This window comes from Gavia stellata, chromosome Z, assembly GCF_030936135.1.
Source record: "Gavia stellata isolate bGavSte3 chromosome Z, bGavSte3.hap2, whole genome shotgun sequence".
Taxonomy (NCBI): Eukaryota; Metazoa; Chordata; class Aves; order Gaviiformes; family Gaviidae; genus Gavia; species Gavia stellata.
In genome coordinates this window covers 4,539,708-4,567,348 of record NC_082637.1, presented here as the reverse complement: position 1 = coordinate 4,567,348, position 27,641 = coordinate 4,539,708, and the positions used below count along the sequence as shown (strand labels likewise).

The window sequence follows — 27,641 nt, the reverse complement described above, 5'->3', positions numbered from 1 at the left end:
CCTTCATGCTCTTTTATTAGAAAGGTGCCAGGTGCACGTGTAGGGGGGGTGCTGCCGCTTCTCTCTCCTCCTTTTGCAGGTATGGGGAGTGCACCTTGTCAGTGTAGGTCACAGATTGGAACGCTTCTGTACGTTTTGCCCACCAACGTGTGTAGTGAATTCAAGTGTAAGCTTTGGGGTTAAATCCTGATCATCGGTGTTTATAAGGATGGGAGATAAAAGCATTGCTTCTAAGGAGGTTTGGAAAAGGCAATGCATATGTGTGAATATATGCGTTATACAGTGCTGTACTGCGCTAATCTTGAGGCAGGATGGTCTGACCTGAATCAGATCAGCAGCATTTTCTCAGGGAAATCTGTGTTAGAAACACTGTGGGGTGGGTTGTGTTGTTTTGTTTTTAATTTACTTTTCTCCTTAGCAAGCCTGCCTCATTATTTTAAGTCGCTGCAGTTCTAGTAATGTGTTTCACCTGTTTTGAGTCTCTTTATTCTACTGAATCAGAATTTACCAGCCTGTTTCTGTGATAAACAGATGCTTGTACGTCTTTGCATTTCTTGATTGTTAATGTTCTTGGAACCTTTTCCTTTTTTTTTTTTTAAAGTCTTGTAATATTTCATTGTATGAGTATTATTGTTTACTGAAATGGACATTCTAGTTACTTATGTCAGCTTCAATAAGTGTTTTCATTTTTCTCTGTTTCTAGAATATGTGTTTCTGAATTGAAGCTGTGTAACGGTTTGTTACAATAAGAATTTGAACATCTTTAAGAGAAAGAGATGCCCTGCAGAAGAGGAAGGCAGTCTACTCTGGAGGCGTTACTGATAGCCAGGGATAAGCAACACTGCAATATGGGCTACCCAAATGATGTAATGCAGTGGTTAAAAGGAGCGAGGTTGTTGTCTGGCTATAGTGGCCATGAAACTTGAGGGGTTTGGCAAAAGTGATGTTCCACTTGTAATAAAGTGGTGATTTTTCTCTCTTTTACAAATACTGCTTTCATCTCCTTCATTTTTTGCTTGCTCTTGCACATGGAAGACCTTAACCCCTCTGCAGCAAGGATTTCATAGCAAGATAACCGATACAGTTGCTGTCTATCACAGCAGAACAGAAACTCTGTAACAGCTCTTTAATGAAAAACATTAAAATTGCTATTAATTTTTAATCTGGCTTTGTGTTTTTAGTTGTATTTATGACCAAAAAAAATTGTGATGCCAGTGCGCCTCTCTCTTATAGAACAACACATATGGTAAGCTCTGTTTTGGCATTTGTGTAAATTAAGTGGTAAATAAAATGTATGGGAGTGGATAGCATTTATTACTACATAATCCTGAAGTTCCTGCCAGAAGGCCTGGTAAGACATTAATATTAATGCTTGGATTGAGCTCTTCATCATTTCTAATATACTATATTTTATTAACAGGCTAATTAGCTGAAACTTACGAATGGTTTACCTAGTTATTTTAACAAGAACAGCTGCTATGATATAATGAAGTGAATTAAAAGTGAGCCAGCAGCGTTAAGCTCTTAAAAATACTCATTTAGGCCAAGGGATGAACCAAGCAATAATAAAGGAGTGCCACTTACCTAAACCTGGCTCTCAGTATTAACTTCCTACAGACTGAAAGCTTCATGCCCAGCCGTATTGTATTGTTGTAGGCCTGGCAAAAAGTACTAACACGGTAATACCTGAGACACCGGACCTTCAGTTTCTGGGCAGGGATGCAGTCGTGTAGTTGAGCAAGAGGATGGAAAGTCTGAAATAAAAATATGTTCACGTTGTTGGCATTGGCGGCTTGCAGTGAGACTTATCAGCAGGAGCTTTGAGGTCACTTATGGAGGCCTGCCTCTTCACCTCCTTGGTGGTGATGACTTCTTTTGAGGTATAATATTGTAGAGCTTTGGGTCCCACAGTCTGTCTAATCCATTAAACTTGGTTGTAGACCCCTCTTGTCTTTGCCTTACCCCCCACCTCCCACCCAAGTACTGCCTGACCCTGCTCTTCTCTCCTGCTTCTCGGCTCTCCTTTCCTTCACCATGACTTAGTGATTCTTTTCCATCTCAAACCCAAGTTGCTCCAGCTCCACCACAAAGTGACAGTAATATATTAATGACAGTAATATATTAATGACTTCTTGAAACACCAAGCAACTAAACCCGCAAAGCTAACATTTTACATCCGTGTCATGTATAATGGTCATTCTGCATCTCTGTTTTCATTCTACTTTTGTAACTGTGGGACGTAATTATCCTAGCTGGAGAGTAAGGCTCTTTTGTTTTTAGGCATGAATCGAGGTTTTTACAACTCCAATACCATCCTTTGTCAGATTATACGAATAGCTTCAACAGTCCATAGAACATCCAGTCCTGTCGGAGGAACATGCACGTGAAGTTTACATCTAGAATTAACGTAAATGGACATGCGTAGGAGGCCTGTATGCTTAACATACAAGGAAGAAATAAACTGTTACGGTCATTCTGCTCCTTACCCCAAAAGAAAACTACAGTCTAGCCTGTGTATATAAATTTATTGGAAACTTGGAGACAATGGAAAAAAATACAGGTTTCAGTTCAAAATGTGATAGCTGTGTAGTTAAATATTTATCAGAAGTAAATTTCACTTGTTCCTTTAAGAAAGTATGTAATTAGCAAATACAAAGAGCCCGTAGGTTTACTTCTCAACACTTAAGTATTTATTTAGATTATGAAATAAGTATATATAGCAGAGCTCTAGCACTATACTTAATTCTCACTAAAAGTACTGATTTATTTTTTTTTTAGCACAGCACAATTTAAAAACAGGAGAATTATAAAAGTAGAAAAGAAAATCAGTGATGCTATTTTCTCTACATGGAAAAGGAAGAGAAGAAAGAAATATTTGAAGGTCTTGGAAGAAGTGTGTAAATTTTGCTTGAGTGAGACTTTGGATGCCAGGACACCCTAGAACGTTCTAGAAAAGAAGTATCATTGGTTTTTATTAAACTGAAAATAACCTAACAGAACAAATTCAGGAATGAAGTGCCTTCATTTGAGGTAGATCACTGACAAAACCATAAGCATACTCTAAAAATTTTCTTGTTTGTGCTAAATTTTCTTCAGCAGAAAAAGAAGGGGGTGAGTTTGTTGTTTTCTCCACTGCAGACTTTGAGGTAGGAAAGAAACTATAAATGTAGGGGAGAGCAGGGAAATAATACATTTTGGGGGGAAGAGGCCAGGCTGCTGCTTAGTTTGGATCTTTCTCATCTGTAAAAAGAACTTGGCTATTTTAGTCAGTATTCCTTTTTTTAATAAGAACCATTTTCTTGAGAAAATGTATAATGAAAAAGTTGAACTGCAGCTCCAAAGTCAGTATGAGAATATGCAGTAATAAGTTATATATCAGAAGTGTATCTGTTCATGTAAAAAAACCCCTGTTTTTTCTCCTACATATATTTTGAGCTGGGCTCGGTTGTTTCTTTTTTAGTTAATATCCTTGCAAGAAGACGGGTTCCCTGTGTTCACAGGCACTCATTAAGACCTAGCCTGTGTTAGAAACCTTTGTTGGTGTAGCAATAGAAAAACATGTTTCTTTATTTCTGTGTCATTTGCAACCCAAACACAGATGAGGAACCTATTTAAGTGTTTCTTATGGTATATTTTTCTTCACTGGAGCCACTAGTATAAACTACTGATGTGGTACATGATTGGTTAATATTCCCCATCATTTTTTCCTCCCAATTCTGTCTTTTTCCGTGTCCCTGTGAAGCACTTCACACATGAAAGGGATTTGCAAGAATAACCACGTTAACTGCACTCCTGTGACCTACAGGTGACTCTCATTACAGAACGAGACAGGCCGAGATTACTAAGATCTCATCTTCCTTTGCTAAATTGTCATGTGTTTAATAGATAATCAGCAGGGCTTCTGAGGGTCAGCATGTTTTTTCTGCAAATTGAAGGAGGGGAATTGGTTTTAGCAAGAGATAGAAGAATTACAGAAACAAGAAAAATTTCTTTTTGGGATATCATTTGTGAGAGGGGCTTTAAAAATTTTGCACTTGGCTAATTAAAGTCTTTAAAGAGGTTTTTGACTGAGCTGGAACACCTGTTTCTAGAGCTGGTATATTGGCTACAAAAGGAGAAGACCCAGCCTCTTCTCAAAACCAGGAGGAGTGGCTCACCTGAGAAGCCCTGGGAGATGGAGGGTAGGTGTGGGAGGAAGACTTGGCAAAGCGAGGGACAGTGGTGGGAGGAGAGGAGAAGGATGTGTGCTGAAGCTCTGATGAGAGCTGTGGCTTGCAGTTGTGTGCACTAACCCTCCTGTAACATTTGGCAGGGATGAGCTGTTCTGTCTCCGCAGGTGGATTCTTCATTTTTTGTGGCAGTTGACATTTTGTGATACAAAATCTGAGCCGTATTTGAAGTTATGCCTCCACTCTTCATACTTATGAAAACATGCTAAAAATGTGAACAACTATTTGTAATGCTAAGCTTAAAAGTATGAACAGCTTCATTTCTTCTTTAGATTGTGAATTTAATAAGAAATAGCAAAAGTTTAAAATTTCACGTAGACATTTGTATACTTTAAAAGGAAGCAACAGCTGGTTTTCTTGTTTTTTTTTTCCTCCCCCATCCAGGTGAACTTCATAGTAGATGAGATCCAAGCAATCATGGGCAAGAAGTCCCATATTAGGAATACGTCTGTGATTGCTCATGTTGATCATGGCAAATCTACCTTGACAGACTCCTTGGTGTGTAAAGCGGGCATCATTGCTTCAGCCAGAGCCATAGAAACGCAATTGACAGAGACATGGAAAGGTGAGCAAGAAAGATGTATCACAATCAAGTCTATGTAAGAATTTGTTTGTATCTTTCTTTTTTTCTTTCTTTCTTTGTAGTCTGAAGACAGAAAAATGGTCTGCTGAAAGCCTTGCCTCTTGTCAGATCTTTTTTTAAGTTGACATGTGAATCAAGCTGTGCATTACAGAACAGAAGTTCACAGTCTTCAGAGTGCAATCTGGGCAATATTGGAGTAGAGCTTTTAAGTGATACCTAGCAACCATTCTTACCCGCTTCTCCCTATGGAGAAAGATGCTTTCAGAAAGATTCTTAGTAGTAACCTTTGTTTTTATTGGATTGCTTACAGACTAATACCCTGTTCCTCCAAGCACTGTGGTGGGCTCTGTCTCGTTATTATTGCCTCTGTCTTTGATGTGTGCAACTGCAAAGTTAACAAGTTGTAAAGTGATTTGGAGCATGACTGTACAAGTGTCTGACAGTGATATTAGGCTTTGACTACTATCTTGAGGTGTTGGTTTTGAATAAGAATAAAAAAAAATACACTCAAAGCAGACTTTTAGATCCTAAGAACTTTAGAAATTGAAATATTGAAGTCTTCTTGTGTTTTTTCCTTTAAGTACATCAAGAAATATTGGCACTGTAATAGAGCAGGTATAGTTGCCTGACCAACGCAAATTTTAAAATCAGCAAATTGTGAAACATTATTAAATTATCAAAATGAACTATCTTCTCTTACAGGGCAATTTCCATGTATTCTGAACTCTCAGACAACGACTTGGCCTTCATCAAACGGTGTAGGGATGGTTCAGGTTTTCTTATTAACTTAATTGACTCCCCTGCACATGTTGATTTCTCCTCTGAAGTTAGAGCAGCTCTCCGTGTCACTGATGGTGCCCTTGTTGTGGTTGACTGTGTTTCAGGTAAGCGTGCTTTTCTAATTAGAGAGACCTCAGTGTATTTTATGTTCTTCCTCTTAAGAAAAAAAAAATTATGAGTGATGGAAGAAGCTTCTTTCTCTGAAAGTTTAATTTCTAATGGTATGAATTCTGATTTGCAGTCTTAGCCCATGGCCTTTCCTGTATCTTAGAGGATTATATCCACTTTGTAACCAGCTTGCAGGTTGAATGTAGAGTAACTGAGGAAATAAAGTCAATTTTTCAGTAAAATCCTAGGGCAAGGAGCTGCCTGTCATTCTTCTCCTTCAGTTAGAAAATGGAGTGATACATGCAACTGAGTAATGGTGGTTTCAGAGAGCACTGAGACTACCACCAAATTCCCAGTTTGAATTTCCCAGTCACCACTGTACAAAGTAGATGAGAGATCTCGCCCATATATATAATACATGTTTTAATTGTGCTTATATTTTTTAAGGGGTTTGTGTACAGACAGAGACTGTTCTATGGCAGGCTATTGCAGAACATACCAAACCAGTACTGATGATGAACAAAATGAATCGTGCTTTGCTGGAATTGCAGCTGGAGCCTGAGGAACTTTACCAGGCATTTCAGCGTATTGTGGAAAATGTCATTTTCCACCTACGGCAAGGGTGAAACTGGACCAATGGGTAATATTATGGTAAAGAAAACTTTAAAACTTTGCTGTGGTTGAAATCCTATTTTGGAGAATACCAGCCTTGATATGAAACGATTGCATACACTTATGGCAGTTCAGGTCTCTGGCCAACCTGAAGGAGCCATTCTTCAGTCCCCTTCCACCCCCACTCTTTCATACTTTTGGGTATATTATTTCAGACCAACCAACTGGGGAGCGAAAGCAACTAGGAGAGAGGAGAGAATTCACAAAACAGATCATCCTCTAGTGATACTTTCTCACTAACAAAATGTGTAACCTCAAGGCAGTTGCTCAGTGTCATTCAAACATCAAATGTCAGACATTTGCCTGGGGCAAACTGCTGAAGGGAAGCTATGGTTTGAAATTTAAGGCAAAGAACCAGAAGCCAGAAGATTAGCTTTCCGTGCCTGACTTTGCTGCTTATGTCACTTACACAACCAGAAACGTGGCCTTCCTGCTATTCCTGTCTGATAAGATACTTAATGTTCTCTTTTCTGATCTGAAGATATAGGTCTCTCTTATTCTATCACTAATTATGTCATAAGATGCTGGATATCTCTGGAGGGATGGTTTGAAACTAGAAAGACAGATAGTATTTCCTATATTGCAGCTGAGAACTGTAAAATAAAAAAACCAAAGTCAACTACAAGTCTCTGGTGGTCCAGCTGTTAGAGTAAGGAATTGTCAGAATCAGGCTGCTTCAGATATTATTTTCTCCACCAAATAGCTACAAGACAGACCTTCTCACCAGACTTTTCAGACCTGTGTCCCTTTATTTAAATGTGATCATCCTGTACTAGCTTGTTTTATGGCTAAAATTGACTGCAGTTTAATCTAGTTATTGGAACAAAGGACTCGGCTAGGATTGTATTCTGATTCTTATACTCCATGAATCTCAGCCATTCTTAAGTCAGACCAGTTTTATCTGTGTGGCAGGAATGAGCCACCCATGTTTTAATTTCCAGAGAAAGTTCACTAACAATTCAGTTAATATTCCTTACAAAGTCATAATCCTTCAAATCCTACTTAGCACTTCACAAATATATTTCTGAAGTTTTTATTTTAGCCTTTGTTACAAATATTTTCACCATGTGGGACAAAGTAAGGTTCTTGCTTCAAGGTAGTATTCAATAGACCCATTTTAGGGGAAATATTTCCTTGTTCTGTGTTCCAGAAAATATTTGGCATCTTCACTGATGCTACCTGTCATTGAAAGCGATTGATAGATTTCAAATCGGTGCTTTGTGAAATGCAATCACTTTTTTTTCCCCTTTTAACTTTTTCCCCTTTTAAAGATTTATCCGGTTATTGGTACTATTGGGTTTGGCTCTGGTCTGCATGGCTGGGCGTTTACTCTGAAACAGTTTGCTGAGATGTGTGTAACCAAATTTGCTGCCAAAGGTGAAAAAGCACAACTCCCTCCAGATGAGCGTTCAAAGAAAGTAGAAGATACAATGAAAAAACTCTGGGGTGATAAGTAACATGGTACGCATGGAATGAATGTAGATACATGCTTAGATACCACAGTGACGCTCTAAGGGTATCAGTGATGCATACCAGTGCATGTTGAGTTTGTGCTTCTGTAAAACTAAGCTTTCATAGGCAGCTTAGAAAGCTAGTTACAGACATGAGTTTGTAACTCTTACAACAAAAATATTTATGTATCTGAGAGAGGCAATTGCTTGTAATGCAGATATGCTGCATGTGCCTTCTATGGTGAGTTCTGATAACCTGCTCCATCAGAGCAGAGAGAGAAGATTCACTCTCAGAACTTCAGAACATAAATGCCTTTATTGAACTGCATAGCTAAAATTAATACGCAACACAAGACTATGGACCAAATCCGGTCTTTTGATACCAATGAGTATTTATGTGAATTTAATGAACCTTTAAATTGTATCTCACAAACAATGGAGTTAATTTCCTATTAGATGTGTACACAACTTGCTATTAACTGAATGCTTTATACATGTGCGAAAGCTCAATATATTTGCTTGTATTCTGATGCCTTATAATAAATTAACCTACCTTGACTCATTTAGCTTACAGGGTGCTCCAAGATTTATCTTGTACGGTATTTAAATGATTTTAGCAAGGCTTCAAAAGACAGTTATAGATAACAGGGTGGAGTAAGAGAATTCTTGGCATCAGCTTTGCTTACAATGCTTAATTCCCTGTAAAAGCCTAAAAATGCATGTTGAAGTCAGTGTATTTAAGTGTAGTAAAAAACCTCAAAAGCCTAAACAAACAAAAAGCAATCCCTTGCCTCTCCAAACATCTAACAGTTATTGCTACATTCAAATAAGGATTAGCCACTCTTCTGCTATTTTAATCTCTGCTTAAATGTGAAACTTTACAAAGTTTTCTTTTACAAATAACTAAGTGGAAATTTGCAGGAGAAGTGGATACTCCTCAAGTTCAAACTGGATAAGTAAAAATAAACATCTTTAGATATTTTGATCCAGCAATTGGGAAATTCAGCAGATCAGCCACTAGCCCAGATGGAAGGAAGTTGCCAAGGACATTTTGCCAGCTAGTTCTGGATCCTGTCTTTAAGGTAATGCAATACTCTGTCTTGATTTGATTGCAGGGGTGTAGAGGGAGACTTTTTTTTAGTTTAGCAGATTAGCTCTTAGGAAAGCCATCCCTCTTATAAAGTGTGTCCATACTTTCTGTAGAGACTAGAAAAATTCTGCAGTATAAGAACAGTGTGCAAAAGGTGGGACAGAAGTAGAAGGCAGCAAATCTGAATGGTCTGTTCACTGCAATAACATATTCTGCATATCATTAGATTAAAGATTTATGCATCTTGTATGAACCTCTTCTGATAAGAATTTGGAATTTACTTTGGAATTAGAAGCATTTGATATAATTTGTGAATCTTGAGCTGTATGATCCTTGCGAATAGTTTCTCAAACAAAAGCCCAGAACAGAGAAACCAGAGTGTTTTCAGATGTACAGCATGTTTCAGATAAATAATAAGCAAAACCTGTTTCTGTTACATTACTTACTCCAGTCACGATAAACTTGTTTCAGATCTTTGATGCCATTATGAATTTTAAGAAGGAAGAGGCAGCCAAACTAATAGAGAAACGTGACACCAAGCTAGACATTGAAGATCGAGATAGAGGGGAAAACCCCTTCTTGAGGTAACTTGGTCTTTATACTTCATTAGAATTGCCAGCATGGTAGCATTTCTTACCCTTGAGCTGTGTAAGGAGAACAGTCTTTCAGGTGTTTCTAAAATTCACAGAAACATACATGAATTGTCTTTTTATAATCTGGCCAATGGTTTATTTGTGCGTCAGGAATGCCATGATTTGAAATAAGGTGCTTGGTAATGTGTTGCACTGAATTTGCTAGAGAGCTAACAGGACTTAAGTGGGTTGCAGCATACAAAAGACATACCTGGTTTGATTTAAGAAAAGGGAGAAAAATTTTATTTCATACATGAAAAAACCCACCAATACTGCCTCTCTCCCTCTTCTCAAGGTGTAAATGCAATGCTAGTACAAAGTGTCTGTTGCTGCACATGCATGCTCTGGCTGTGTAATCAGAAACATGGTTTCTGGTTGGCTCTCACAAATTCCAATTTATTCAAGAACACTGCTGAATTCCAGTCAACCTTTTGAAGAAGAATATCTGAAAGCGCGTGATCGCTTTCTATGCAGCACTGAATGTTAAAAGCAGAGATTTTTTAAGAAACTGCCCAGTTCCTGTGCTAACTTGTGTTCTCCTCAGATATATTAAAACCCACATGAAAAGGGGGCTCAGGGATACATGTGGAAACTTCTTGAAATAATCGCTGGAGAAGGGAAATCCAACCGCATCACTGTGGCAAATGGCCAGAGATTTAATAAAAGATTTGGTTTTATTCTTATCTTCCATATATGAAAGATACAGCCATAAAATATGACTATTCATGGACCTTTTTCTTTCTACTATTGTCATCTGTTGTAGGCAGAAAAGAATCCTAACCTTTGTGTTGAAATGTAAGTCACTAACCCAAGGAAAAGAAGAATGCAAGGAGTGTTGGTTTTCAGTAATTCAAACATAGGGTTATGTTCAAGTTGCCTGTTCTAGATACGTATTTTACTCATAGCCTTTAACAAGATTTAAGTAGCCGTAGGGAAAATTTAAATGGCTGTCAGGACTTTTTACATTGCATCCCTAGGCGTAGCCTTCTACATGCTATCCAAAAGGTTTATTTGGGGGTCAGTTATTATGTTTGTTGAAACAAATTTTAATTACAACGTGAATTTTGGGTCCTAGGCCATGATGCGCCGCTGGCTGCCTGCTGGAGATGCCTTGCTTCAGATGATCGCCATTCATCTACTTTTCCCTGTAACAGCACAAAAATACCACTGTGACCTTCTTTATGAGGGGCCACCTGATGATGAAGCTGCTATGGGTAAAAAAAAAAATTTCCCAGCTTACCAGGCACTGTCAAAAATACAGCACCCCTAGTGCACAGATGAGTAAAACTGCTTAAAATGGATTTGGACTAAGTTTCTGTGTTACAATGATAATTACTAATTTGGGACTCTGTTGAGCAGGGTATTACAGAAAGTAAGAAAGCAAAGGAAAAGCCTTGGGGTACGACACATAAAACTTGTTTTATGTCCTTATATGTGGGATGCTGATGTGTGTGAAACCACATTGTATTTATTTTAGATTCGGAGAACGTGTGGTTGAGATGAGCAGGAATATGGTATGTACCAGCCTTTGCATAAACTGTAAGAGACGGATGGAGCAGCAAGTTCATTACCCTCATTCTCTCTGTAGCTTTCATTATGGTCTCCTAATGAATCCTGTGATTTCTCCTCAGTCACAGTCAGAATCATAACAAGATACTTCACTTTCAAACACTTCTAACATGTCCCCTGGTAGCTGACATGTTGTGACTGTTCTCTGATTCAACCTTAAAGGTGGAAGACAAAAATCTGGTAGAAAATGGAACCATCTCCCGGTTGTCTGAAGGGGTGGCTGAGATCATGACTAAATAAAGAGCAAATAGCTGAATCTGAATCTGATACAGGGCCGTTGGTCTGACATGCATAGGAAGGAGTTAAGCTTTGAAGAATTTGTCTGTAATATGATGGTCTGTAATATGATCATTAACTTGAGTATTTTCAAGAGGATCTGCATTTTTTGGATTTGTGTAGATTTGTCACTTCCCTCAGAAATGCACAATTGTTGAAATCAATAAATCACATTTGAAGTAATTTTCAAGTCCAGTATTAGCAGAAGCTTATCTGTGATGGCACATGTGTTTAATCCTCTAATAAACTGTTAACTCTTTCTCACAAAACTGGAACAGGACTTCTGTTAAAGGTCCTGCTTCTGACCATATCAGCAATATGATCACTGAGGACGCAAACTTCTAGCACTGTATTTTATCTTCTGGATTCTAATGGATCACAGGGTATCTTTAAATCCCCCTATACAAAACTTTTCCTGGGACTAGGTCATATTAGCAGAGATTTATTGATATCATGGAACCTGTTACGAGAAGAGGGAAGCTTGGGCAAGCAGGGAATAAGTACCCACAGAGGTCTCAGTATTGAAAGAAACAACAGTGGTGATGATTCATTACCTTAACAAAGAATCTTTGATAGCTACCATAGGTATAATTCATCTGTCCGCACACATTTGTCCTTTACTGACTGAAAAAGAGAGAAGCTGTTAATAAGGTTCACTGAATTTTGGGAATTGTGTGTATATAGTTCTAAGTTTTGAAGTCTCACAGAAAATGTGTCTGATGCAGATACATATTTTATTGCAGGTGTCAAAAACTGTGATCCCAAAAGCCCTCTGATGATGTATATTTCCAAAACGGTCCCCACATCTGATAAGGGGCGTTTCTACGCCTTTGGGTGAATTTTCTTTGGTATTGTTTCTACTGGACGGCAAGTTCGAATCATGGGACCAAACTACAGACCTCGCAAGAAAGAAGATCTTTACCTAAAACCCGTTCAAAGGTAGATGGAAATAGTGTATTTCTTTTGAATAGCAATGCATGCAAAAACAAATGCTTGCTTTTAGTTCTTGGAATCCTAATGAAATGGAGATTATATTTCTTTATAAGAGTTGTCTTTTCCTGTTTAATAATCAGTAATCCAGAGGGATTATAGGCCAATAATAGGAAATTTTCCTTTGTGTGAAAAGGCTTAGCTTTTTGGAAATACTGGGGATAAAACAAGTCTTCAAGGATTGCTGCTCACCGTCTGTCTTTGTAAGAACCATTTTGATCATCGGTCATTACATTAAGTCCATTGAGGATGTACCTTGTGGCAGCATTGTTGGTCTAGTTGGTGTTGACGAGTTTTTGGTGAAGACAGGTACCATTACCACCTTTGAACATGCCCGCAACATGAGAGTGATGAAATTTAGTGTTAGTCCAGTTGTACATGTGCTACTGCTGAAGCAAAAAAACCCCTGCTGATCTACCAAAACTGGTTGAAGGTCTAAAGCGTCTGGCCAAGTCTGATCCTATGGTTCAGGTGAGTGTTAGCTGTAAGTTTTAGCTTTAGAGTTACAGGTTTGCAGTGCGATACCCAAAGCATTCAACTTTATTCACAGAGAGCTCTTTATGTGATATAATGGCATGGCTATAGGCTCAAAACAGTTTTCAGCTGTGATTGTCGGAGCTAACACAAGATAAATAGCAGTAAGTTCAGTCAGCGTTTGAATAGGAAGATCCTGAGGAAAAACATGAACTCCGCAGCAATTAGTGTTGGGTTTTTGAGCAGTACTTTCCCTTACGCTTTTTTAATGCTCCAATACCTCAGTAGGACAGGAACTATGTTTAATGTGAGAGTACCCGGTTTTGTTGGTGAGATTCATTCTGGAGCACTCCTGGAAACAATGTAGAGATGATAATTTGTTAGAATTTTGAATATTTGGGGTTGTGCAGTTTTGGTATCTGAAATTTTTCTGATTTAGTCTGTGTGTGTTTCTGTTAATACTTTCTTGAAGTGTTTAATCCCTACTATTTCCTTTTCTAGCATCTTATCGAAGAGTCTAGTGAACACATCCCTGCTGGAGCAGGGGAGCTGCATCTAGAAATTTGCCTTAAAAGATCTGGAGGGAGATCATGCTTGTATTCCAATTAAGGTATTCAAGAATTTTTGTGGACTGCAGTGTATGGAATGTGACTAAATATTAACCTTTGAAAATATCATCTTGATCTGCTGTTGTTGGTTTCCTTAAAGCAACTTCCTTAAAGCAATTTGAAGCTTTGTAGGAGACCAAGCGATTAAGTAATAAAAGGAATTCTTTATTAGTTCATTGAAAGAGCTTAGAATTAGAGATGTGAAGAAAATCCAGTGAACAGGAAAACTAACTTGAACAATGATGGTAACAGCAGATGCGCTACTGAAAAAGTTGTTGTTTCTCTTGATGAAGCTGGCAGAGCACGCCTGCATGACTGAGTGAACCTGCCATTAACACGCTGCCTTAGGAGAAGAAGCCGCAGTTTATTGAATGGCATTTGATCGGTATGTGGAAATGATCAGCTTTGTACTTGGGAATTTTTTGTCTTTGAACTACTTGACAGAAATCAGACCCAGTTGTATCTTACCATAAGACAGTTGGTGAAGAGTCGAGCCAGGCGTGCTTATCCAAATCTCCCAACAAACACAACAGGCTGTATATGAATGCTTGACCCTTTCCCAGTGGCCTGGCAGAGGACATAGACAAAAGGGAAGTCAGTTCCCATCAAGAACTGAAGCAGTGTGTGCGTTACCTGGCAGAGAAATACGAGTGGGATGTGTCTGAGGCTCATAAGATTTGGTGCTTTGGACCTGATGGTACCGGTCCAAATAACTTAGTTGACATCACGAAAGGTGTCCAGTATCTAAATTAAATCAAAGACAGCATTGTTGCTGGTTTCCAGTGGGCTATAAAAGAGGCAAGTGTAGTTCTGTATGTTGTATTTGTGTTACTGAAATGTATTTGAGCTCTATTCATGTGAAAACTTTAGAAACTCTCGATAACTGATAAGAACAGGGTAATGGGCTAGTTGGAGTTTGTCCCTGCTGAAGAACGTATGTCACTCAACCTGTGTAATGAACACATTGTTCTCTGTGGGTATTTTAATGTTTGTTCCAAGTGCAAGTTCTCAAACGCTAGAGGAGTATTTGAGTCCTTCCTAGAAGGACTTTGCTGTGTGTATAGCGTACACTGCCTTGGTCCAAATGTAACTGTTCGGCATCAGCGTGAGTAACTAAAATCACGCCAGACTCCTGCCGAGTGAAGGTTCGTATCTTAGAAACACCTGAGTAGTATCACACCTTTGTTTTTCCCCTTTTAATACTGCAGTGTGTCTTGTGTGAGGAGAACATGAGAGGTGGTCATTTTGATATCCATGATGTCACTCTGCACGCTGATGCTATTCACCGTGGTGGTGGGCAAGTCGTTCCTGCTGCGAGGAGGGTTCTGTGTGCCTCTGCTCTTACGGCACCCATCTGTCTGGCAGAAATACAGGTATGCAACAGGGTATTATACATGAGATCATAGAATCATTTAGGTTGGAAAAGACCCTTAAGATCATCAAGTCCAACCGTTAACTAAGACAACAACAGAGATGCAACAGATCTATAATCGTGTTTCCACATTCTCTTCCGAGAAACCATGATGGCTCTGTTCTATGTCCTTTAGATCAGTGATGCAAAGACTTTGTTTGAGGACAGGTTTTCCATTCCAAAGTTAGGAAAAGGTTAAATGGAAACAGCAAAATGTAGGTGGGGAGGTGAGTTATGCTGTTCTTTATGAATTGCCAGTACTTTTGGGGAAGTTATGACTTGGGTTTTTTCTTTTTCCCCTCCTTTCTTTCTGTCACTGTAAACATTCAGGAGAACAAACAATGGGTGTCCTAAATAACCAGAAAGAGCAGCAAGGATTTTTCCCCCCCCCCCAATAAGCTTTTTTGTTAATGTTTAAATATTAACTTCTGTCCTTTGAATAACTGCATTTTCTTGATAAATTAAATTCTTCCATGAAAGAGCCTGGAAAATATGTTCCATGCTAAAAGTATTTATTTATCACCAAGTACAGCTATTCACATACCAATTTGTCTTAACTGTCTTAAAAGCAATTGGAAGATTTAAAACCTGCTTTAAAAATTAATTCCAGACTACGGTGCTGGGTGGTGGGCAGGAAATCTACCAGCGCAGTTGCTTAAAAAATGTCTTAGCCATGAGGGCTGAAGAAAATGAGTGCAAGTAAGGACAAAACAGCAAAATGGAGATTGTTTTTTTTACCTCAATGACTCGTGAGACCTATGGTGACAAAGCAGGGGAGTTTTGCAGCCTTAGTGGTACGTTTCTAAGCAGTTGTGGTTTTTAAAGTAGTCTTTACCAGAGTGCTTGTCAGCCATGTTGTAAGTTCTAAGATAAGGTATGGTGAGATCCTGTTTGTGTAAAATTTGCATCCTGTAGTAAATGCATTTATTACAAAACACTAGAGGACTCTGCTTTCTTGTGCCCAAGGATTGCTGAAGGTAATTCCCTGAGCATAGGCACTTTTGCCTAACTTTGTGTATGTAAACTACAATCTGGTACAGTCAGTATAGGCAGTAATTGGAAACTTCACAGTCACATGAGGCAGAGAAGTTAGGCAGAGCTTCCAAAAGATGTCTTGGAAGTGAATGTGAAGCCACTTGTTACACATAAGAAAAATTCCTCTTGAGTGAGGAGCCATTATGGGAAAAACATCGAGAGCTGTCTAGAGAGATTGTCCAATGCTGCCTGGCTGTGTTCAATAACTGGTGATCCCCTCCTTTTACGTAATGTGATTGATAGAATTTTGTTTTCATTGTGCCCAGAACAAGTGGTTGGTGGCATCTGTGGTGTGTTGAACAGGAAAAGGGGACACGTTTTTGAAGAATCCCACGCGGCAGGAACTCCAGTGTTTGTGGTCAAGGCATACCTACCTGTAAATGAGTCATTTGGCAAGATCACGCTTTTTTTGTAACTGCCTTTATTATAAAGGAACCGCAACTGCACAATTTTATTATAAAGGTGCAGGCTTTCACTGAACATAATGTTTTGTTTCCTGTTCCTTTCCTAACAGGTACTAAAACGTAATTTCTCATTTTGACTGCTTCTGAACACTGAACTAACACTTCTGTACTGCTTACCATAACCCTAAGATCTCAAACTGAGTGGCAGTGATCAGTTCAGGTCCTGAGACATATCATAATCTGTTTAGGTTGGAAAAGACCTTTTAAGAGCATCAAGTCCAACTGTAAACCTCACCCTGCTAAGTCCACCACTAAACCATGTCCCTAAGCACCTCATCTTTTAAATACCTCCAGGGATGGTGACTCAACCACCTCCCTGGGAAGCCTGTTCCAGCGTCTGACAACCCTTTCAGTGAAGAAGTTTTTCCTAATACCCAGTCTAAACCTCCCCTGACAAAACTTGTGGCCATTTCCTCTTGTCCTGTCACTTGTCACTTGGAAGAAGAGACTAACACCCACCTCTCTGCAACCCCCTTTCAGGCAGTTGTCGAGACCAATAAGGTCTCCCCTCAGCCTCCTCTTTTCTAGGCTAAACAACCCCAGTTCCCTCAGCTGCTCCTCATGAGACTTGTGCTCCAGACCCTTGAAACATAAATTTCCCCATATGTTTTTCTATCTGTCTAAACTGAATTTTGTTTGCCTTTTTATTGCCAATTTACTTGGTCACAGCAGATCTTTCTGCAGTTCTTTTGGAGTTGGCCTCATTTTTACCTGCTTGAAACAACCGCCTAGAAAGTAGCAGTTTCCTAACAGTACCGTACCCAGGTTCTGGAAGAGCATTCTTAGGGTTTTGTCTATGCAGAAATTCACAATAAACCAGTTTTATTTTTTCCTATAGCTGGTTCATCCCTTTTTATTTTTTCCTTCCCACTAGGTTTTACCACCAACTTGAGATCCAACACTGGTGCCCAGGCTTTTCCACAGTGTGTCTTTGATCACCGGCAGATTTTGCCTGGAGATCCTTAGGATGCAAATTGTCATCCTTGGCAAGTTGTGGCCAAAACACGTATATGCAAAGGCTTGAAGGAGGGTATTCCACCTCTGGATAATTTCCTAGATAAGTTATAATCGCTTCTGTTTCATGTTGTGTGATGTACTGCCCAGTTTTGTCCTGATACCATTCCTCATAAAACCAGGAAGGAATTTAGAGTGTCATATTGAATACACAGAGTCTTAACATATTATGATGATGGCATGATTGCCTACTAAAAAAATGACATGCTAATTTGACTTACGGGATTGTTGTTGCCTGTATCTTGTCTGTGGTCACTGATGCCTGTGTCAGAAATACACATGAAAAAAACCCAAATCAGTTGCCTGGGACTAATGGTGTTCTTCACAGTTTGCCTAATCCGCAATTGTCTTTTTACCTAGGAAGCACTTCCCTTCGTTGTTGCTCTCGCAGAAATTCTTGTTGACCTGTCAGGTTTTGTCCTCTCAGCCAGAAGATGCAATTCTTTCCTTTCCAAGCTGAGCTGTAATCCTCTGTGCTCTTGAAGACTGATAGTGCAGTCACAGGTAAGCTTTCTAGCATCCAGCACCTACATTTAAAGGCAGATACAGAAAATCCCCACTGATGTTGGAGATGCCTGAATTCTTGCTGGCAGACAGGTGCAGGACCTCCTGGGGCTGGGGCTGTATGGCTGGGTGGCAGAGTCCTGCCTGCGTGGCTCACAATTGTTTCAGACAGCTTTATCTGACCTGGAAATACGAAAATCAGAAGCCAGCTTAGGCTAATAGTCTTCAGTGCATAGACAGAGCCTTTCTGGAACTAGTATTTTAGCAGCTACCTCTCTTTTAAGGAAGCTCACTTATCTTCCAGAAAATGCAGAAAAAGGTGTAGCAAAGGGATGGGTGGGAAAAAAAGGGCCAGCTCTTGCAGCATGGCTTTCATTGCACGCCAGTTATCTCTGCAGTAGAAGGACTTTGTATTAGTCTCATAAGCTTTACTTTCCTTCTGCAGTTGGTTTGAAGGCATCTTTGACATAGTCCACTCAAAGCAGTGACCAGATACTTCCATAGTGGAAACAAATAGGTAAGAAGTCATCTATAACCTTTTCTTCAAGATTTTTCTCTTGTTGGAAGTTCTTGAATAGACATTTGGATGCATTTTAGAACTTGTTGAAGGAAAAATAAACCAAAAACTCGCCTAACTACAACAGACAGGCTTGCTTAGAGCAGGGCTAGAGTGGTACAGGCCTCGATTCAGTTGCAGCCCGCAGTCCCCACTCCCCCCACTGCTGCTTCAGTGAATTCTTTGTTGTCTTGTGGAAGAAGGTGTATCAAATCGGTGACATAACTGCAGCTCTTGATACACATCACCTGCAAACTCAGTGAATTAAAGGATTTAGGCATTACACAAGCCTAGTAATTACCTACTGCTTGTGTGTATCAGCATTGCAGGAAAACTTACATCACACCACAGCCTATGCCAAGCTAGGTCTCTCCTAAACAAGTGAGGCTCAAATGCCTTCAGTTTGCATTTGCCATTGCTTTCAGGGGTCTAGAAGGTTTAAAGTTAAATGCAGCTGCAAAACTCCTGCCCAAAACAGCTGGAGAACACAACCACACCTCAGCCCTGATACTTAACTACTAACAGGGCACAAAAATAAACAAAATTCCAGCCCTATTTCATAACACTGTGAATGGTTTAGAGCACATCCTAAAAATGGCACTCACCCTCACCTACCTTTTCTGACATACATGTGAGATGTTTACGTCCCTTCAGCCAGTTCAGCAATTCCCTGAGTTGCGCTCCAGTTTGGCGTTAAAAGTACAAACAGCATCTTCAGCAACAAACACCTGTTTTAAACACTTTATTCAGAATGACTCTGGAACCTCTCTCCACACTCTATTTATAGTTCAAGTCACTGGGCAATCGTGATGCAGAAAGCATTGATCTGCTGCAGGCCATTAGGAAAAAGTTTCATGAGTAGCATGGCTTTATTGGAAATAAATCATGCTAAAAACTGATCCTTAACAGGTACAAAAAATTTAACAGATAAGGAAGGGAGAAGAAAGAGTGGATGCAATATTAAGACCAACATGTGACCTGAAGACTGCTGTGAAAGATCATACAAAAAAGGCAATGAGGAACAGTAATGCAGCATTAAAGGTAGGAGTACAGGGCAGACGAGAGTTACAATACATCCTGCGTCAATATTTCATATCCATGTACTTCGTTCAAATACTGTAACAGTAATGGAAGGCAAAAAGCACCACGCATCTGACTAAAGAAATAAAAGGAACACAAAATCAGAAAAAAGTGAAAGCTGGTAATTAGGGAAGGAATCATCTCAAATACAATTACTCAACAGAAGCACAACACTTGGAAAAGCTGCTATGACAACATATACAGACAATACCATTATTCCAGCTCCATGGAAATGACTTGGTTTTCCTGGTCTGTAACCTCTTCCCATAGGGTACTGCTGAGGTTATCCTTAGAGGTGTGCAGGGAGACACTGCATACACACAACAAAGCAGCAGATTCAGCAGAGGAGTAAAACAGGAGGAAGTTATTCCCATTGAATTAGAAAAGCCATGATTAGGAGGTCACATAATGTGGGACAACGCATCATTAAGCCCTAAACACATAATTCCAGTTAGGTGGGAACACGGTGCAGCTACAGCTTTTATCTTCGAAAAAAGCCCAGCATCGCCCGTGGGAGGTCAGAGTGCAGTATTCCCAGACAGAATACAGCAGACACTGAAGTGACAGAAGCCAGAGGCAAAAGGTCCTAGAAAGTAATCCTGCACTGGAGAAAGGAGTTCCTGTTTTGTCTCCTTACAGCTGCGACAGAAAGCATGCGCTTCACTTGATCATCTGGGGAGGGGGGGCAGTTTCAAAGAGGGGCACCTAGGCCTTTATAATCGAATTTGAGTTTAAAGGCTTTTTTTTCACCTCTTAAAATTATCAAACCAGAAATTCAACTATAGCTCAACTGTGCATAGTTCAGGGTTTTTGGTGGTGGGGAGGTATTCTAATTCTGCCACGACAGCACAGAGATTGTGTAATGCAGGGTTTGCATAGATAGTTTGTCCCCTCCCCAGCCCAAAGAACAGAAAGAGGAAGAAGTCACAGCTTAGGATTGTTGCATTTGTGAAAAACATAAGATCGGGGGGAAAAAAGAAAAACAACACACAAAACAATCCCATTTACAGAGGCTTCCCCTACATCCCCAGGTAAGGGGGAAGTGGGGAACAAGAGACATACAACACAAGTCATGGCTATTTCACAAAGCTTCATTGTCTTAAATGAAGTTTATTACAGGCCCCAGTGAAAATATTAAAAATTCACCAATGCATACACTTCTGCACCTTTGTCCAGGTTGTTGTTGTTGTTCTAGAGTGGTTAAGTGCCTTTTTAATTAAAAAAGTTTGTTTTTACATTATTGCTGTGTTTTACAACAAAATTAAAAACCATTTGTGGGATCCACCCAGCAACAAAAAGTCAGTTTCCCCAGAACAAGCTGAAAGCATGAAAGCGTGTTCTGAAGGGGCCTTTTCTATACCAGCTATTTAACAAGCAAGGGAAAAAAAAAAAAATCTACCGCTTCTGTTCCTAGTGTAGATGAATTCACTCCATTTTCCAGAAGGCAAATCCTTTCAATAAATATCAGAATAACTTCTGAGATGCTGAAGTTCCAGAGATACAAGCAGCAGCTCTGTGCAATTTCTCCAGGAGTCCTGCGCTGGCCCTTGTTTCAGTCCAGTGAGATGATGTCGGGAGCGCTGCCTCCGCCGCTGGTTATCACTCCTGTCTCGCTCCTGCTGGAGGAGCTAACGTGCGTGCTGCTCTCGTGGTGACTGGTTGATGTGATGATGCTGCCAGGCGTGCTGCTTGTTAAGGTTGAGGTGAGACTATCCAAAAACATAGGAGGACAGTACTGCTTGAAACAAACAATGAAGAATGAAGAGACTAACTGCACGAGGGAAATGTATGCTCTGAAGATACATCTTCCCTACAACCAGCACAAAAACACGTTACTAGCAGAACCTTGTTAACACATGCATAGCAAGAACCGGAGTTCTGCAAACCAGCAAGCAAGCAGAGATGGTAGCCACGAACCCTTCTCATCTTCCCCATTGTTTTTTTCTTACTAAGTGGTTAGCTTGAGCATTTACTAGGGCATTAAGAAACACTGTCATGGCCGTATGATGATCACAAAAGACCCCTTAATGTTTGGAGAATGTTCGCTGCCCATAGCTACTGGGTACAACTGCATTATTTCAGGCTCCTTTCACCACGAAAGGTAGCAGAATGCTTTTTGCTACTTTGATGGAGGTTAGAATAACTGTATCCCCTCAAATGCCAGCAGCTGTACTAACCAGCATTTTCACAGTATGTACCTGCAATGATACACACAGGTCTCCAAACATTTTAGCAGTGATAAGTGAGCCCTGATCAAGTCTGATTAAGAAAAATAACTAAGTTGCTTTAAAATTTCCTGAAGTGGAAGACAAGCCTTCTCAAAGCAGAGCTGAACATTCTAAGCATTTAGAAACAGAACAAGGTTGCCAGGTGTCAAAGAAGAGGGTAATATAAGACACCCCCATGCGCGCACGCTCACACGGTGTTCAACACGTCTTGCTTTCTCTTACCCTGTGGATTCCAATCTTGGGCATACGTTTGGAACTGAGCCTGAACTGTTTGAACTGTCCAAAGTGGACCCTTCATAGCAGCATACCTGCTTCCAGTCTCCCACATGAACAAATGTCTGTTATTCCCACTTTTGGCAGTTCAGATCTCAAGGTCAGGCACAGAGTATTGCAAGATGGAGTAAGTGGAGAGAAAAGGAGGAAGTTCATCCTTTGTTTTTAAGGCACCCGAAAATCAACTCTGCTGTAGAGTCCTATTACTGTTGTCTTCTAGTGACAGAGAGATGGAACGGAGGGTCTGCTTCAGATCCTCTTGTCTTAGTTAGGGAGCCAGTATTCCCCCACATTTCAAGGCTGGAGTCTGTCTGTGTAAGAATCTAGTTACAGGAAGAACCGTTCTCCCTACCTGTGTAAAGTTTCAGTTTCCAGGGAAGGAAAAGCACCGCCTAGTTACTTCTGACCTACAAAGTTTCCATATAATCCAAAGCCAATAGGGCTGAGGTGTTACATGGAGGGATTTGTTATAAAAAAGTGTTCAGTCATGCACCCACCAAATTAATGAAGATATTTTCTTTAAAACTTAATCTCCTACTAATATCAAACCCAACAGAAACAGCAATCAGTGAAGGGTACTTACAGAGCTTAATCTGGCCTACGGATACACAGTACAAACTAAGAGCAGGAAATACGTGATGGGTGTATTCAAGTTAATGCTGTGCAAGTATCCACTTTAGCAAGGTGGACTATCAATAAAGAACAAGTTTCCATGCCTGGATTTATCACAGTGAGGCTAAACTGAATCCTCCCTTAATGCATCTTCATCCCCACCTCTTGTTGGGAACATGGATTTTCCTGGTCTGTGGTTAGGTCTAAGCAAGTGGACTGCGACCACGGTCTGGATGATGACAGCACCGTGATAGTTACTCGAGCAGTACGTCATAAAAACCAGACTTGGAAATTAACCCCATAGCAGTTCAGAAACATACCTGTGAATCAACTGGGATTAGTGAAAGAAAATCCAGACCTAGAAAGAAGAGAAGGATAATAAATTGATGCGTCTTTCTTTTATTCATACACAACAAATTTAAGGAACTTTTTTGTGGTCGTAGAAACAGATTTTGCAATCGTTATACAGCATTTCTAAATGGAATATACCACTGTGACACCACTCTCAACAACTACTTCAGGCAGCAGCAAAACGAGTTATCTAGTACAAGTGGCTCTTTTTAAGAATGAGAATGACATAATGATGTATTATTCACTGGATATTGCAGGGTGGGTTCAATGTGGTTGCTTAGATGGAGGTTGCCATTTGGAGCTGTTGGTTCACAATGCAAGTTTCACTGCATATTGTACCTGACTTGGCCAAACTGGGACATGAAGAGTGTCATCACATTAAAGATGCTGGAATGAAGTAAAGTCACAACATGCACAAGTCCAAAAACAAGCAGCAGGTCTCTTCCTCCACCCACGGGCAGCCAATAAGGAAACATTTCTAATATCATCCCCGTTTTGTGTCTAGACAAATAAAAGGAATGAAGAAGAGGAAACTACAAGTAGTTCAACGTATATCCTCTAAGAGCAGTGACAACTAGCGTCCGTCTTATACACCATTAGCGTGTAAGCATTTAGGGCAAGATATTTAAAATTATGAAACCAATGAGAAATTACAGCCTTTTTTGTTTCGTTTCTAAAAATTGGCCTTGTGTTTGCTATGTCAACAGAAAGAAATGGTAAACTTACTCCCTCCCTCTTCCCTCACCTCCAAGTCTGTTCTGGCCAGTGGTTTCTCTTCTCCATTAGAGAAAGATTCTGAAGGAGATTTAAGTTCAGCTGCTTTTACAGAATTGACAGCTGCTTTTGTTCTTGCACGTTCTAGAACTTCAGTTGATGGAAATGGACAACAGTTCTAGACTTCCATTCTCTCAGCTTACTCTCCTATCCAATTTGGGAAGGCAACCAATTTCTTAACAAGGTAGAAGTGGAGGGAGGGAGCAGTAAGGGAACCAAAATGGACAGAGAAACAAGGGGAATGATATCCATCCCATTGCCAAACTGGTGCTGAAAGAAGAGGAAAAAACCCAGAGATGTTGCAGGGGAGAAATGGAGACAGGCAATGGAAGGGGGAGAGGGAAGTACAGGAGGCCAATGTGACACCTGTCACCACAAGTCACCATTTCCTGGGCTCTGGGTTCGTTACAGCCGGCAAAAAGAACCCCCAGAGTCCCTATAGACAGTGTTCTTTTCAAGGAGCCAGGGTAGAAAACAATCAGTATCCCCACCTTTTGTCTGATATTTAGCAGCAGTGTTGAAGAATACATCATAGGCATTTAGGGAATGTCTAGGTAAAGAAAGTCAATAGAGGTCAGCTTACATGTTGTAGCTCACCTTAACCTTTTTTCATACAGTTTAGACAGAGCACCACTAGAATCAGCTAGCAGAACATCTCTACATCTAGGGTTGGGATGAGTCAGTGCCATCACGCTTCTGTAACTTAAATAAGCAGCTACTCTCCCTCGCATCTACGACACGTAACAACCGGATGTTTACACGAAGTCTAACTGACTATAGCGAGAAGCGTTTTTGGCTGCCGTTCCAAAGCACCAATTTGAGGGTGTACCCCAGAAGCAATGCTTTTCACATCGCTGTTGTGAAGTGCAATCTGAAAGCGGAAAGACAGCCTGTACTAGACTTGTCTAGACATCACATCAGTGCAATACTGCACATGGTCTTGTTCCATTTAAAAAAAAAAGTTGATCCATTCTCCCAATTTTTACCCACCCCACAAATTAATAAGGCTGTCAGAATACAGATTAAAAATAGCCACCACCTACCTGGCAAGTCTGATGAAATACTGGATATTGGTGGATGATGGAATGGTACTGGGTAGTCTGTTAATGAAGGAGGAATAGCAGCAGCATCGACTGTTGTCACGCTGGGCACTCTGACGGTAGATGGCTGATACATGAGAACCCTGTTTTAAACAGCACGGGAAGTTACAAACAACCTGGCCGTTAGTTACAGAAGAGAAATTACGTACCGCTGTGCACTCTCATTCACAAGGTCACTATGTTACAACACAACTATAGCGTGGCTACTCACTACACAGTATTCCACTCTTAATTTCCTCTTTCATAACAGTCTTCATAATAACATGACCATATCTTGGCTCTCAACAGCGGCTATGATATAAGAGCAAGCTGGCATTAAAACAAAGTACAGTGCTGGAGTCGTTTATAACAGTCTACCATTCAGAGACAGAAATGGACCTCTGTATCTGTGGAGCATCCTGGGAGGGATGTGCAGGTAGCCAGAGCCAGGAGGAGAGCACTCATTTCAGTTTCTCCATGTAACTGCTCCTCAGTGCTAACGGTCAACACCAAGGGCACAACTGACCATTATTCACCCCTGGAGCACAGATTACACACGTGGGAGTTAAATAACAAACCCATCTTTACTCACAGCCAGAGCCCAAGCTAAGCTCACCAGTTCCACGAGCACGCAACCAGTTAAAACCCTCCTGTGTCCCCACCTTCTGCCTGATTACCTCGTGGCACCATTAAAGATGACACCACAAGTGTTCAGGCACCAGCCACATGCATAAAATACTTCATAGACTCCAAGCCAGGTGGAAACACCCAGAGTCCCCCTCCCAGCTGCTCCGCATCCCTCCCTCCAGCCCTGACTGTTACCCACTCACATCTTTCTCCCCAGACTGCTGCATTGGTGCATTTATGCTACTTCTGATTTCAGAAGCTTGGATTTCAGACCCTCCCTTCTCAAGCACCTCTTATACTTCAGCCTATGTTGCTTCTGCCTGTAGGAAGACACCCCACAGCTTTGCCAAAACTAGCATTCAGGCAACATTGTTTACGGGAGATAAGCTATTCCCCAAAAACCTGGCTTTGACTTGGATTTGAAGAATGAAAACACACCACTTCCATACCCAAACAGCAAGGAAAATACATTGGTCACAGACAAGAAAACTCAATCCTTCTACAATTATGGTTGCAGGTAGCCAGCTCAGACAAACACAGGAGCATGGAAGTAAGTCTTGGTGCCTTCTGAAACTTCATCAAGAGATGTATTTGTAGCAATTTTTCCTTATAAAAATAAGAAACAGGGTCTCTTGCAGAAGGACTCCTCCACAGTCCTCACAACAAGCAACAGCATTTCAGTATCACTGCTGAAAGTCATTGAAGACAACCATTTGCTTACCAAAGACCACACATTTCTGTGGACTAGAGACACAGTACACCTACTCATTACTTCAAGAGCTGGCAAAACAGGAGGAGTTTGGTTTTATGACTATTATTTTAATACAAGACATAAGCCACTACGCTGAGAGACACAGACACACCCCTCATGCATGCAGCAACACTAACAGGCCATTACTAAAAGCTGACACTTGGAATTGCCTCGTGGAGCGGTGACTGCTGGAGAGCCTAACCAGCACTCCTCTCTCCCTGCAGGGCCAAGAGCAAGAACTTTATGGAAGCCACAAACAGTAACTGCAGCTGAGTTGCACAGACTGGGACAGACAGAAGGCTGCACAACAGTGAAGAACCTGGTTAAGCCTGCTGCTGAAGTCAGTCAGGCATGAGTACAAAGATGAAGCAGTTGACAGAGGACTTGGGAAGTCATTCGTTGCGCTAACCAAGGTGCCGGACTGACTGATAACCATGGCCAGCAACAGTGTCCAAGACATTCCAGAGTTTAACAGAGAGATGGAGGAAAAAGCTTGTCTTGATTCAAAACAGCAAAGCGCCTCCCTTCCAAGACTGATGAAACACACAACGCAGCCTAGTTTCCTGGGCACCAGAGCAGATGAGATAAAGGGTATAACAGACAGCGAGAGAAGAGCCTTTAAGATGACACTAACTTAGCAAGAATGCATAAAGGTCCTCTACTTGGCATAATCTGCTTTCACAGCGGAATCCTGTCCATTAGCTTAATCAGCTTCCTTTTCTATGGAGAAATATCCCTGCAAACACACCAACAGTCAGCCCAAGTCTTTTGTGAGATGCAAAACTATTTAATAGTGTTTTGCCTGTACAAAGGTACTGTATCAATACAACCTTCTGCAAGGAGAGGCCTAGAAATTCTCCTCTGGAAGTGTGGAGCTGGGTCACGAAGAGAGAAGATTACAAGTCCATTTGTCTGCACATCAGTTTATCTGAGACATTACAGAATAACAACTAACTTTAAAATTGACAAACCCTTTGGTTGGGCTTCCTTGTGTTTCAGACATAAATATGCACTTCCTTTTGGCAGGAGGATCTTCCTCTTCGTCAGACGAGCTTTCTATTGTCAAGTCAATAACGTCAACTTTCTTCTTGTTTACCTCATTGGCCACCGTCACAGAACACGGTTTGCTAACAACACTGGAACCTAAACAAGAAAATAAAATATCACTGTTTTTTTAAAGGCTGTTGACATCATCAGTTTCTATTTGCAACAGAAACAGTATCTCAAATCCTGTTTTAGCTCATCTTCCTGGCTACTACAGAGAATGTTACGGCCCAGGACCTGTTTTATTAGTACTCTGTATCATGCTGATATTATTAAAGCACAAGCTTTAATCTTCACGTATCAGTTTAAAGACCTAAAACATTCATTTTCTTAACTGCTATTATAAAGAGCAAAGACAAAACCCACAAATGCACGT

The 27,641-nt window shown here is 40.4% G+C and overlaps 1 protein-coding gene and 1 pseudogene across 3 annotated transcripts in view; one reads left to right on the top strand and one right to left on the bottom strand.

Annotated features, from left to right (window-relative positions):
• Nucleotides 1-4,619: 4,619 nt before the first annotated feature.
• On the top strand, nucleotides 4,620-17,440 carry LOC104253297 (elongation factor 2-like; annotated as a pseudogene).
• Nucleotides 17,441-20,516: 3,076 nt separating this feature from the next.
• PIAS2 (protein inhibitor of activated STAT 2) overlaps nucleotides 20,517-27,641 on the bottom strand; it is a 30,802-nt gene continuing 23,677 nt past the window's right edge. Inside the window, exons 11-14 of one of the 3 annotated variants that reach the window (XM_059833254.1) lie at nucleotides 27,193-27,364; nucleotides 24,808-24,947; nucleotides 22,960-22,997; nucleotides 20,517-21,264 (exon numbers count right to left, since the gene is read on the bottom strand). In XM_059833254.1, the coding sequence (XP_059689237.1) occupies nucleotides 21,079-21,264; nucleotides 22,960-22,997; nucleotides 24,808-24,947; nucleotides 27,193-27,364 (536 nt within the window). In that variant the 3' untranslated portion in view covers nucleotides 20,517-21,078. The remainder of the gene's footprint in view (nucleotides 21,265-22,959; nucleotides 22,998-24,807; nucleotides 24,948-27,192; nucleotides 27,365-27,641) is intronic. The other 2 variants (XM_059833253.1, XM_059833255.1) reach the window with 2 other exon arrangements.